The sequence below is a fragment of the Acipenser ruthenus genome, chromosome 7, assembly GCF_902713425.1.
Source record: "Acipenser ruthenus chromosome 7, fAciRut3.2 maternal haplotype, whole genome shotgun sequence".
Lineage (NCBI taxonomy): Eukaryota > Metazoa > Chordata > Actinopteri > Acipenseriformes > Acipenseridae > Acipenser > Acipenser ruthenus.
Window position 1 is genome coordinate 27,629,080 of NC_081195.1, and position 13,708 is coordinate 27,642,787.

The following is a 13,708-nucleotide window of genomic DNA, read 5'->3' on the forward strand; positions in this document are numbered from 1 at the left end:
AATAAACTGCTTGTGTTTTCTTTCTGTATACTGGAGTCCTGTAACCCACTGTGTTGGGATGAAATAAAAGGGTTTACATTTTACTGATTGGCTGTAATATTTTAATTCTGGGAACTATAAGAGTTATAAATGGAGATAATTGAGTTAACAAAACACATAAAACCAACACAAGCATCAGAGATGGGGAGGAATCAGGTATTAGTCATGAGGCTACATAAGGAAGGTCAAATAATTGGACCGTCTTGAAAAGGGGTAGCTGTTTGATTTACATCTTGTTTTTCAGTTCACAGAAGCCTCTTTGCAAATAATTCAGAGCTGGAGAACAGACTGAAGGACATGGAAAACAACTACTCTGCTTTACAGAAGAACCAGAAGAATACAACAGAAAGCTGGATTGCTGGTAAATATTATCACCTAAAGATAAGGAAAACAAAAGCAGATGAAGGTATCCTCTCTGCTTCATACTGATGATAGAAGCAGTCTGTGTGTTCATGCAATCTGATTTTGTAATATTTTATTATTTATGAATGAGAGGAGGCCGGTCAGCCTATCTATGCTTGTCCAGTTCCTAGTAGTCGACTGCTCTCTAAACTTTGTCAAGTTAAAGGATGCCTGTGATTCAGCCTCAGCAATCAGCACTCTCTGTGTGAAGACGTGTCTCCTTTCGTCTGTCCTAAGTCTGTCTCCACTACCAGCTGTGTCCTCTGCTCCTGGTTTCTCGACTGTGCTTAAAGTACTGGTTATGGTTAGCTAAGTCAACTCCTTTTAGGATTTTAAACCTCCTCATTCTTTTTTTGTTCTTGGCTAAATATATGCAGTTCTTTCCTCCATCTCTCCGTAGCTTATTCCTTTAAACCCAGGATTAGTCTGGTTGTTCATTAAATTCTCTCCAGGACCAAAATGTCTTTTTGGTACTGTGGTGTGTATACCCAAGCATTCAGTTTGCCTTTTTGATTGCTTCCCCACACTGTGTGGGTGCTGACAGTGATGAGTCTAGAACAACACCAAGGTCTTTCTCGTGGTGAGCCTGTTCTAGTTCTACACCACCTCTTTGGTATTTGGGTTCTACATGTTTGTGACCTGCATGTAACACTGTTTGATTTCCATCTTGTTTCACAGTTCAAAGAAGCCTCTTAGCAAATAATTCAGCGCTGCAGATTCAACTGAAGGACACAGAAAAGAACTACTCAGATTTACAGAAGAACCACAAGCGTGTGACTGAAAGCTGTAACAATGGTAAATACTCAAACTGAGCTGTATTAGCACACAGGCTGCAGGTAAGTTTGACTTGATTTATTAGTGGTGGGCAACGATATGATAATTTTACATCGATATCGTAGCAGTCAGGAATGCTTGAGAATGTAAGGTTGCTGTCACTACCACCAGTCACAGAAATGAGATTTCACAAGTTCAGTCTTAATAAGAGAATCTGTTTGGTTTTTATTGTGTTTCTCAGTTCAAAGAAGCCTCTCTGCAAATAATTCAGCGCTGCAGATTCAACTGAAGGACATGGAAAACAACTACTCTGCTTTACAGAAGAACCAAAAGAATACAACAGAAAGCTGGATTGCTGGTAAATATTATCACCAAAAGCTGTATTAGTGTGACTGACTTCAGTTATTGTGTCTTTGACACCCTTTTATAAGAGCACACGTGAAGAAAACAAAGTATGGGAAGCGCAATTGCTTCTGATATTTTAGTTTGGAAAAAAACCAATGAAACAAATCAGATTGCAATAAACTAATACAGGATCTAAAACTATTCCAAACATAATGTATATGAGGCTTCTAGAGGTTTGAGTAAAAACAATTAGAACATGTCCCCTCATATTTAATTAAAATATATAAGAAAAGATAAGGAAAACAAAAGCAGATGAAGGTATCCTCTCTGCTTCATACGGATGATAGAAGCAGTCTGTGTGTTCCTGCAATCTTTGATTTTGTAATATTTATTTTTTATTTATGAATGAGAGGAGGCCGGTCAGCCTATCTATGCTTGTCCAGTTCCTAGTAGTCGACTGCTCTCTAAACTTTGTCAAGTTAAAGGATGCCTGTGATTCAGCCTCAGCAATCAGCATTTTCTGTGTGAAGACGAGTCTCCTTCCCTCTGTCCTAAGTCTGTCTCCACTACCACCTGTGTCCTCTGCTCCTGGTTTCTGGACTGTGCTTAAAGTACTGGTTATGGTTAGCTAATCAACTCCTTTTAGGATTTCAAACACGTCAATCGTCCTAATTCTTTTTTTGTTCTTGGCTAAATATATGCAGTTCCCTTTCAAGTTGAAAATAACCATCAAGGTATGGGATATTGCCATCAGGGAGTAGCGATTGGCTGAGCTTTATAGCAAAGCTGCTGATAGGCCTCTGCACAAGCTGCCACGTAAGCCCGCCCCCCTGGGAGCTTACTACATGCAGCGCGCAGAGACTCTCTTCCTCTTTTGTCTTCAGCATTGGTAGCGGTAGGTCATTTGAGCTTGTCGACTGACTGTACTCATTAAGCTTAGGCTTGAGAAGCTGGTTTTTTGCCCCTTCTCCGAGTTTATTTCAGTTATACTCATTATTATTTTGTATTTCGGTTTATATAATCGTGTATATAAATTTATATTACATTATATATTCCTTCACGCTTTGCTTCGGCATCGCGTTTCTTTGTTACTCTCGTGGTCTTCGTCTTTCCTTTTACTATAATTATTTAATAATTGTTATTGTGTGTTTTGGGGTTTTTGTATTATATTATATATCTGTATATATATATATTTGTTTACGACGCCGTTGCGTTGGCCACGCGCGCATTGCAGCATTGGTCTTGCCTCTGGCTAGACCGCGTGTGTGTGGAGCCTGCTCTGCAGCCTCTATATTAATCCACTGCGGTGTGTTCCATCCCTGCCGCGTGGTAGCTGTACGGTCTGCCCTTACAGTCACTAAGCACTATAGTGTTGCTGCAGCGTCCCACAAAAAAAAAAAAATCCCTTTTTTCACCATTTGGAAGACGACCACCAAACACATACTCCCTTAAGCATCTAGGTAAGTATTAATCAGCATCAGACACTGTACCAGCACTAGCGACTCTGCTCTGCGGGTCAGCTGACGCTTAGGCGTCTCGTGCTAGCGTCTCAACGCTTGGTACTCGCACTCCGCATGGTGTCAGCGCCTCGGCGCTTGGTGCAGCGCTTCCGCGCTTGGGACTTGGTGCTCGACGCTCGACGCTTCGGTGCTCGACGCGTTGGTGCGCGACGCTCGGCGCGTCGCTGCTCGACGCTTCGGCACTCGACGCAACCCCCTTCGACGGTCGACGCTTAGGCGCTCGACGCTCTGTGCTCGGCGCTTCGACGCTCGGTGCTCGGCGCTCGGTGCTCGACGCTCGGCGCTCGACGCTCGGCGCTCGACGTTCTGCGCTTCGGCGCTTCGACGCTCGGTGCTCGGCGCTCGGTGCTCGACGCTCGGCGCTCGGCGCTCGGCACTCGGCGCTCGACGTTCTGCGCTTCGGCGCTCGACGTTCTGCGCTTCGGCGCTCGACGCTTGGTGCTCCGCGCTTCGGCGCTCGATGCTCGACGCTCGGTGCTCGGCGCTTCGACGCTCGGTGCTCGGCGCTCGGTGCTCGACGCTCGGCGCTCGGCGCTCGGCACTCGGCGCTCGACGTTCTGCGCTTCGGCGCTCGACGTTCTGCGCTTCGGCGCTCGACGCTTGGTGCTCCGCGCTTCGGCGCTCGATGCTCGACGCTCGGTGCTCGGCGCTTCGGTGCTCGGTGCTCTGCGCTTCGGTGCTCGACGCTCGGCGCTCGACGCTTGGTGCTCCGCGCTTCGGCGCTCGACGCTCAGCGCTCGATGCTCAGTGCTCGGTGCTTGGCGCTCGACGCTCGATGCTCGGTGCTCGATGCTAGGTGCTCGACGCTCGGTGCTTCGGCGCTCGACGCACATTTGGCGTTTGTTGAGCCACGCTCGACGGCGATGTCGGGCTTACATCGCTGCGTGACCTGTCAGGCAAAGCTGCCTGCCAGCAATCCGCACAATGATTGTGTGACGTGTCTGGGGCCAGAGTACGCCGCATCCGCGTTGGCGGATACGGCTTTTTGTCATCTCTGTGCTGGCTTCCAGGCACGCACCCTCCGCCAAAGGGCGAAGAAAGCAGTGGGTGGGCACTCTCCTTCCTCGGGATCATCCCACACCATTTCTGCCCCGCCGTCGTCTACGGCGACGCCGCCAGGACGGCTACAGCTCTCCAGGAGCCCGTCCTCCCAGCTAACAGCTGGTCAGAGGTCCCCCACCAGACGCGCCCAGGAAAGCAGCCCCTCCCCTCGTAGGGTACGCCCCCGTCGGGAGTCTAGGTCGCACTCCAGATCGCCTCGACGGAGAGGACGCTCTTGCTCCCCTCGTCGGGACAGGCGATACAGAGACAGGTCGGGGGTGGCGGAGCTAACCTCCAAAATGTCTCAGTTTATGGAGGTTATGATGGGACAGCAGTCCATCCTCATGTCCCTAGCAAATGTGGTGCCCCCAGTCCCAGAACAACCGACTGGGCCCATTGCTAGCCAGCCAGTGGCCCCTCCACAACCTGCACCGGTCGTCGCCCTCCCAGTGCAACCTCTAAAGGAGTGGGATATCGATGCAGTCTCCAGAGACGCATCTGACATCCTAGACATCTCTGAGCAGGACATCGAGCTCCAGGTGCTGGATACCGACGACCCGACGTGGTCTGTGGTGGAGAGAGCAACCCGCCACTTGGGCATCGAGTGGCCTATGACGGAACTACCACGGCGATCCTTGTTCGAGTCGCCTTCAGCCCAGCCCCATCAGTCCAGGATGCTTCCGCCATTCCCAGACTTTATTAAGGAGGTGCAGTCCACCTGGGGGGCTCCGGCCTCTGCCCCTGCGACTTCTCGCAAGGCCTCAGCCTTTAACATGCAAGGGGCAAGTGAAACATTATCGGGGCTGACAAAAGATCCTGCATGCCCCAATAAGCAGTGCAGGACCACAGAGGTACACCTGAAGAAGGGGTACACTGCAGCCACGGAGGCGGTCAAACTGTCAAATGTGGCCAGCTTGCTGACAGTCTACCAAGCAGCACTCATTAGAGACCTGCCTGAGTGCCCTTCTGTGGCCCTCAGAAGCGAGTTGGGGACGGTCAGTCAACTGCTGGTGAAGTTGGCCAAGCTCAACGCGCGGGCTCAGGGCAGGAGCATCGCATCTCTGGTGGTGGCCAGAAGGCAGCTCTGGCTCTCGCAAGCGAGAGTGCAGGAACCTGACAAGGCCCCGTTCCTGGATGCCCCAATCACACCGGGACACACATTGGGTCAGGCGGTGGAGGAGATGCTGCAACGCTCCGTCAAGGCGCGGGAGGCGTCGCAGCAAATGGCAAAAATGTGGCCAAATAAGCCGTTCAAACCGAAGTGGCCTCAGGAACATCAGTGGCGCAACCACGGGGTAGTAAGACCTCCCCTTTAGGTCCATCAGCGCGCGGCCAACCCTCGTTTGTAAGACCGCAGCGCGGAGGATGGCGCCCTAGAGGAGGTGGCAGGCCATGCCCTTGTGGCTCTGGCCAGGCCCCTCGCGAACGAACGCAGCCAAAACAGCCCTGAAAACTTCAGGCAGCTGTTAACCCACCCCTACACTGTCCCACAGCTCCAGTTCTTGCAACAATGCCCCAACGACATCTGGGTGCGCAAAACTATATTCACCGGGTACACCCTTCAGTTCCAGTTAAAACCTCCCCCCTTCCGGGGAGTGGTGGTTACTGCAGTGAAGGACTTGGTTCAGTCCTCAGCTCTGAATGTGGAAATACAGGCATTGCTCAGGAAGCGTGCCATCCAACAAGTAGACCCTGCTCTGATCGACCAGGGGTTCTATTCCAAATACATCTTGGCGCCCAAAAAGGATGACGGGCTCCGCCCTATTTTAGATCTGCGAGTACTGAACAAATACCTCCGGGTGTTATCGTTCAGGATGCTTACGCACAGGCACATCATCCAGTCAATCTGACACGGCGACTGGTTCACCACCGTGGACCTGACAGATGCGTACTTTCATGTTCCCATCTGCCCGGGTCACAGGAAGTATTTGCGTTTCACATTTCAGAGCAGGGTATACGAGTTTTGTGTCCTTCCATTCGGCCTGTCACTAGCTCCTCGAACCTTTTCGAAATGTATGGATGCCATTCTAGCTCCCTTGCGGGCTCAAGGCGTCCGACTGCTGAACTATCTGGATGACTGGCTCGTCTGCGCGCAGTCGAAGGAGCAGGCGGCACAGCACACAGTGATGGTTACAGACCATCTTCAGCGGCTAGGTCTGAAGGTCAATTCAGAAAAGAGCCGCCTCGTGCCGAGCCAACAGACCAAATTCTTGGGTCTGCATCTGGACTCAGTGTCCATGGAAGCGACCCTGTCTACACAAAGAGTTGCCTCGCTGGAGCGGTGTCTCTCCCTATTCAGGTTGAGAGAAACAGTCAGCATGGAGCTGTGTCAGCCCATGCTGGGGTTGATGGCTGCCGCCTCGCAAGCCCTTCCCTTGGGCTTATTACACCAGAGACCTCTGCAGGCCTGGTTCAATGCCTTCGCGTTGCATCCGCGGAGAGACAAACACCGCAGGTTGACGGTATCCCGAACCTGCTGGGAAGCGCTGCGCTGGTGGAAAGTTCCGTCGAACATCCGCCAGGGCGTACGCTTGGGTCCCATCTTCCGAAGGGAGGTTATCACGACCGACGCTTCCAACCAAGGTTGGGGAGCAGTCTGGAACGGCTCAGGGACCCGCGGAGTGTGGTCAGGACCCTGGAGGTCAGCCCACATCAATGCTCTGGAACTCAGGGCGGTGGACCTCGCCCTTCGGCACTTTTTGCCAGTGCTTCTAGGCAAGCACGTGTTAGTGCAGTCAGACAACACCACGGTTGTGGCGTATATCAACCGCCAGGGCGGCCTATGGTCCCCTCGCCTTCACCGGATGGTAACACGGATGTTGCTATGGGCACAACCGCGTTTGACCTCTCTGCGTGCGGTTCACCTACCGGGCAGAGTCAATTATGCAGCGGATCTTCTATCCAGAGGAGGTCCTCTTGCGGTGGAATGGCGTCTCCACCCTCAGGTGGTACAGCGCATTTGGGAATGGTTCGGCATAGCGCAAGTAGATCTCTTCGCTTCGCGAGAGACCGCGCACTGCCCCCTATGGTTCTCGGTGAGGGACCTCGACAGCCCCCTAGGAGTCGATGCACTGGCTCACGAATGGCCGCCAGGGCTCTTATATGCATTTCCACCGATTCCGATGCTTCCCGCCTTCTTGGAGAAGGTCAGGGTAGAGCAAGCGACAGTGATTCTGATCGCTCCTCGGTGGCCTCGGAGAATATGGTTCCCGAGTCTGGTGCAGTTGTTGCACGGTCGCCCGAGGGAGCTCCCTCTGCGAGCGGACCTGTTGTCCCAAGCCCAAGGAGGGCTATGGCACCCGAACCCCAAGCTCATGCAGCTATGGGCTTGGCCCCTGAGCGGGAGCGCCTGTCAGCCTTAGGGCTTTCGACGGCGGTTATATCGACCATTCAAAGTGCGAGGGCGCCCTCCACTCGGTCGCAATATACGTATAAGTGGCAATTATTTCAGAGTTGGTGTCTGGCTGAGAGCCATGACCCGGTCTCCTGCCCTATGGCAGTGATATTACAGTTTCTGCAGAAGCTGTTAGACGAGGGTAAGTCTCCCTCTACACTTAAAGTGTATTTGGCTGCTATTTCGGCTTGCCACGTACGCATTGACGGACTATCACCTGGTTGCCATTTTTTGGCATCTCAGTTTCTGAAAGGCGCAAGACGCTTGCGGCCTCCAAGAACTACCAGTTTACCGTCGTGGAGCCTTGATGTGGTGCTGGAAGCCCTTGCCAAGGCACCGTTTGAGCCTCTCCACAGCGTGGATATGAAGCTCATATCTATTAAGACTGCGTTTTTGCTGGCTGTGGTATCAGCAAAACGCGTGAGCGAGTTACATGCACTGTCAGTGCATCCTTCTTGTACTCGTTTTGCAGGAGACGGTTCTAAGGTCACCATGCGCCCAAATCCAGCCTTTTTACCCAAGGTCATATCCCCGTTTCATATGAGCCAATCAGTCGAGTTGATGGCGTTCCATCCTCCTCCTTTTTCTTCCCCAGAGGAAGAACAGTTACACATGCTCTGCCCCGTGCGGGCATTGAGGTGTTATATTGACCGTACAACGACTGTGAGGCAAACAGAACAATTGTTCATATGCCATGGTTCTAGGACTTTGGGTCAGCCGTTGTCTAAACAACGCCTTTCCCATTGGATAGTGGATGCTATTAAATTAGCTTATGAATCTGCAGGCCTTCCGCCACCAGGGCAGTTGAAGGCACATTCCACTAGGGGTATGGCGACATCCTGGGCCCTCTTCATTTGCGCGGCAGCCAGTTGGGCTACACCACATACCTACATGAGGTTTTACCGATTGAACGTACTGGATTACTCTGCTCCACTATTTGGAGCATCTGTGCTACACTCTATGACGCCTCAGGATGCGGACATATAGAGTGGTTGACAACATGGTGTTGACTATTCCACCTTAGGACAGGTGTCATTGCGAGCATAGACGCTGAGGCGCAGCTCCGCATATGCGTAGATGTATTGCCTACGCAGTTGCGTCATGACGTAAGTCTGTCCTACTGCCGAGAATCCTCCCTCGCGACGGCTTGGGTACACTGTTCACATACCTTGATGGTTATTTTCGACTTGAAAGGGAACGATAGGTTGCGGATGCAACCCCGGTTCCCTGAAAGAGAAAATACCCATCAAGCCGCGAGGTCGCTCCGGAAGCCTTCACGGCCTGAAGAGCAAAAGAGGAAGAGAGTCTCTGCGCGCTGCGTGTAGTAAGCTCCCAGGGGGGCGGGCTTGCGTGGCAGCTCGCGCAGAGGCCTATCGGCAGCTTTGCTATAAAGCTCAGCCAATCGCTACTGCCTGACGGCAATATCCCATACCTTGATGGTTATTTTCTCTTTCAGGGAACCGGGGTTGCATCCGCAACCTATCGTTCTTTCCTCCATCTCTTCATAACTCATTCCTTTAAACCCAGGATTAGTCTGGTTGTTCATTGAGTTCCCTCCAGGACCACAATGTCCTTTTGGTACTGTGGTGTATATACCCAAACATTCGGTTTGCCTTTTTGATTGCTTCCCCACACTGTGTGGGTGCTGACAGTGATGAGTCTAAAACAACACCAAGGTCTTTCTCGTGGTGAGCCTGTTCTAGTTCTACACCACCTCTTTGGTATTTGGGTTCTACATGTTTGTGACCTGCATGTAACACTGATTTCCATCTTGTTTCACAGTTCAAAGAAGTCTCTCAGCAACGAATTCAGCACTGCAGATTCAACTGAAGGACACAGAAAAGAACTACTCAGATTTACAGAAGAACCACAAGCGTGTCACTGAAAGCTGTAACAACGGTAAATATTCAAACTGAGTTGTATTAGCACACAGGCTGTTGGTGAGTTTGACACTTGAAATCCTGAGCATTCAAACCATTGCCTTTATAAGAGGTTCCATATCTAAGATTTGTTTATGATTTATTAGTTGTGGGCAACGATATGACAATTTTATATTGATCTTGTGATGCACAAAAGAAACACAACACTCACAGGTTTAATGGATTTAATCAAGTATTTTAAACATAGGTATCAAACAAAATCACAGAAAATGTGAACAAAAATACACATAAAAAAAACATGATAAGTTTTCAGTATAAAACGTGACGCATTGTCAAAATGAAAACATTAGAACGTTAGTATCGGTATGTGACAGGCTGGCTCGCAGTGGTGAGGTGTGGTGACGTCACGGACCAGGAAGTAACTGAAACCAAAACAATGGATGGGCGGGTGAAGCTGAATGCTATGGCACTCAGCTGAATTTATTAATAAACAAAACAAAACAAAAGATTTAAACAAACAAAACAGAAACCAAAGGGCACGAGGGCCAAACGAATAAACAAAGACTGTTTAGCAGTCGTTTTTTTAAATGTTATTTTTCCTCGCTCTTGCTCTCTCCCCGTACTCTCCTCTGTACACTCCACCCCTCCAGAACGGACAGCTGCAGGTTCTTATACCTAGGGGTTATCTAGCCGAGGGGTTAACTAGTTGTTAATTATCTTATTACCCCTCGGCCAGAGTCTGCACGCGTTTGGTAAGGATGCATGACTGTCAGCTAGTTAAATAATCAGTAGCTGATCAGTCATGCATCCTCACGGGGTTTTTAAATATAAGTAATAAAAGATGCGGCGCTTTTACCCGTGCCGCAAACAAAAATACAAATAATAATACATAGGGGCGGGACACTCCGCCACACGGTATTACCTCCCTGAGCATTAACACAATCCTGGCAGCGTTGACACATAGACCTGAGCAGCCTCTGGATAGACTGCTGTGGCATGTTCCGCCGCTCTTACTGTGCAGCTGCCGCCAGCTGGTGAAGGTTGGCTGGTCGCGGTTGTCTTTACGCGATTATGCAGATGGGTCAGTCGGATGTGACGATCCTGGGCCGGTGTGGTGACCTTCTGCCTTCCAGGACGTGGCCTGTCCCTCACAGAGCCAGTTTCCTGGTTTCTCTGGACTAGTCTGCTGATTATTGAAGCAGAACAGCTCATTCTCAGGGCAACTTCTCTCACAGACAGGTCGCCTTCAATCATGCCGATAGCAACCATACGATCTTCATTACTCAAGCGGGGCATAGTTATATCTTTCGCTGTTCTTGCGTTAATTAAAATCATGTCTTTTTGAATGGCTATTTATACAGATTCTTAATCAACAAATTTTGGCAATTTTAACTCAACTCAAATACTAAACACTGAGCGCCTGGTGTTTTTATGAAATCACATGACTTGAGCATAGTATTTTGTTACCCCAAGTAACAAACCTATCTGCTCACTATTTAAAATGTAAATAACGTTATGTATGTGGCCAATGAGCTATTGATGTAAAACTTAGACTGTTGCGTTTTCATTGTGCATCAGTTTGTGTGTGTATATATATATATATATATATATATATATATATATATATATATATATATATATATATATAGTGATGGAGTGTACATTCATAACCAGAAAGAGCGGGTTTTAGGACCCTGGGGCTGAGGAATTTACACTCCATCTTGGTGAAGGGGGGCTGTGAGAGGAGGCCATCTTGGTGAAGGCCTCAAGTGTATAATTCATCGTTTGATGGAGAATTGCTGTGACTAATTATGGCCCCTTTAAAAGCAGTACATGATGGCTGTACACAGAGAGGGTGTGTAGGAAGAGAGAGAATTTTGAATTTTAAAATCCCTTTATTGAACAACACAAAAAAGAACAACAAAACATGAAAATAGAAATAAACTGTTCATAATAAACAAGAATAAAACACAGATCAAAATTAGATTGCCATCTTCACCCACTGCACACAGCCCATCCTCAATACACCACCTCATAAAATGATCCATGTCATTCATCATGCTGTAATAAGAAAAATCAACTTTTACCCTGGTTACAACCAGAACTCTAAAAACACACAGGGCATCATCTATACCAGTGTTGGATAGTCTTTTTAAAATCCCGTAAAAATAGAGTTTATAAATGAATAATGGCCAGAGTCGTGGGCAGTCTGTGAAGAGGTGGAACAGAAAGGATACTGCTCCCCCACACCTGGGTCGACCCGGCTGAACAGTCGCCACTGCAGGTCCACGGAGCTCTTGGGCAGAGGAAGCTTTTACAGCACCCTCCATGACAGCAGCGCAAACTCCTCCATCACCAGGTGAACCCTCCACTTGGTGTCAGTCAGGTCTTTAACCACAGTGCTGTACAGCTGCCTCTTCTCTACAGGTTGGTCTCTTCATCCAGGGGTAACAGCATCCCGGGTTGCTCCCCCACCTCCTCCTCCGGCAGCGCAGGGGAGAGCAGCACTGAGGGGAAATCAGGCTCAGGTTCCGGGGCCTGCCTCTCCGAGAAGCACCACGCCACGAACTCTAACGCTGCTGGGCTCAGGGAGGCTCGGATCTCTCCCAACACCCTCTCTATGAAGCGCACCGAGTGTAGGCCTAACACTGCAGTCAACTCGGCCCCGCTCTTCCATCGCCACTCGGTCCATTCTACCAGGTGACCCAGGGTGGTGACTCACGCCTGTAAAAACACTAAAAAAAGCTGTTTAGAATTTACAACATCACTGTTAAAAATCCCATTAAAAAACAAAGGCTCCTCAAAAATATAACTCGTATAGAGGCTTTCATCTGTCCTTAAAATCTTAACCAACACCCAGACATTTAACATGTTCCTGTAAAAGCTTTCCAGCTCAGTACTGATAACTTTACTGGGGGTCATTAAAAACAGCTGCCTGTCTAAGCCAAGCCCCCAACCCTCATGAGGAGGGACAGAGACAGGCCTCTCCAGTTCAGCTCAGGGGTGTACAACAGCCTCTGGGCTGCCTGCAGTCTGAATGCAGCGACCCTGCCCCCTTTCGTCAGGGCAGGTACATCACTGCTGGTCACAGCCAGTGGTTTCCATCCCAAAAGAAATTAACCAGCTTTCTCTGGACCTGCTCCAGGAACCCTGGGGGAGGGTCCAGACACATTAATCTGTGCCACAGCATGGATGCTACCAAGTTATTAATCACAAGGACCCTCCCCCTGAAGGATAGGCGGTTTAGCAGCCACTGCCAGCTCTGTAGCTTTCCTGCTGCCTTCTCCAGCACCCCCTCCTAGTTTGCCTCTGTTCCTAAGTACGCCCCCAGCACTTCTAGTCCAGCTGTGTTCCACTCCAGCTGCAGTGGCAGGGAAGGAGGAGGCTTTCTCAGCCAGCTCCCTGCCAGGAACGCTCCACTTGTGGCCCAATTCATTTTTCAAAGCCCTTCATGCAGGACTCTAGTACCGCCATGTCTTTATCACTGGTTACAAACACATTCAGGTCATCAGTGTACGCTCAGAGACGGATGAGCTGGGCGAAGGGGAGGGCAGGTATGGCCAGGCCAGCGAGACGCTACCTCAAGCAGTGTAGAAAACGTAGAGCATCCCCGACAGAAAGCAGCCCTGTCTGATCCCTCTCTACACTGGGAAGGGCTGACTCAGACAATTATTAATCTTAACAAAGTTAAAAATATTAGAATATAAAATGAATATATTAAATTTAAACAGGACCAAAACCAAATGCCTCTAGGGTGTGAAATAAAAAGCCATGGTCTACCCTGTCAAAAGCCTTCCCCTGGTCAAGCAACACCAGCCCGAAATCTAAGTTAAAAAGTTTAGATACATTAAAAATATCTCTGATTAAAAACAAATTATCAAAAATGGAGCATCTTGGTACATAGTAGGTCACTATGCACCACAGTACCCATACACTCCCTAAGACGGCTGGCCAGAGCTTTGGAAAAGAGCTTATAATCGCAGCACAGCAACGACACAGGACGCCAGTTCTTCAGTCCACAGAGGTCTCCTTTTTTGGGTAGTAAAGTCAGTACTGCCCTGCGGCAGCTCAGAGGCAGCTCTCCCTCCGCCACACATTCATTCAGCACCTGGTACAGATCATTTCCAAAGCAACTCCAGAAATGTTTATAGAATTCAGCCGACAGTCCATCCAGCCCATGTGCTGTTCTATTGGAGAGCTGTGTGACGGCAGTTGTGAGCTCCTCCAGAGTGATGACCGTGTCCAGGTCGCGGCTCTCCTCCTCACCCAGGCGAGGGAAACCTTCCAACAGCTGATCCGTCTCCTGCTGGTCG

General features: G+C 49.6%; 1 protein-coding gene across 1 annotated transcript in view; it reads left to right on the top strand.

The window, feature by feature from the left end:
- Nucleotides 1–13,708, top strand: part of LOC117416218 (zinc-binding protein A33-like) — a 40,319-nt gene that overhangs the window by 5,251 nt on the left and 21,360 nt on the right. The window contains exons 3-6 of the mRNA XM_034027303.2: nt 284–400; nt 1,120–1,236; nt 1,457–1,573; nt 9,298–9,414. Of these exons, the coding sequence (XP_033883194.2) occupies nt 284–400; nt 1,120–1,236; nt 1,457–1,573; nt 9,298–9,414 (468 nt within the window). The remainder of the gene's footprint in view (nt 1–283; nt 401–1,119; nt 1,237–1,456; nt 1,574–9,297; nt 9,415–13,708) is intronic.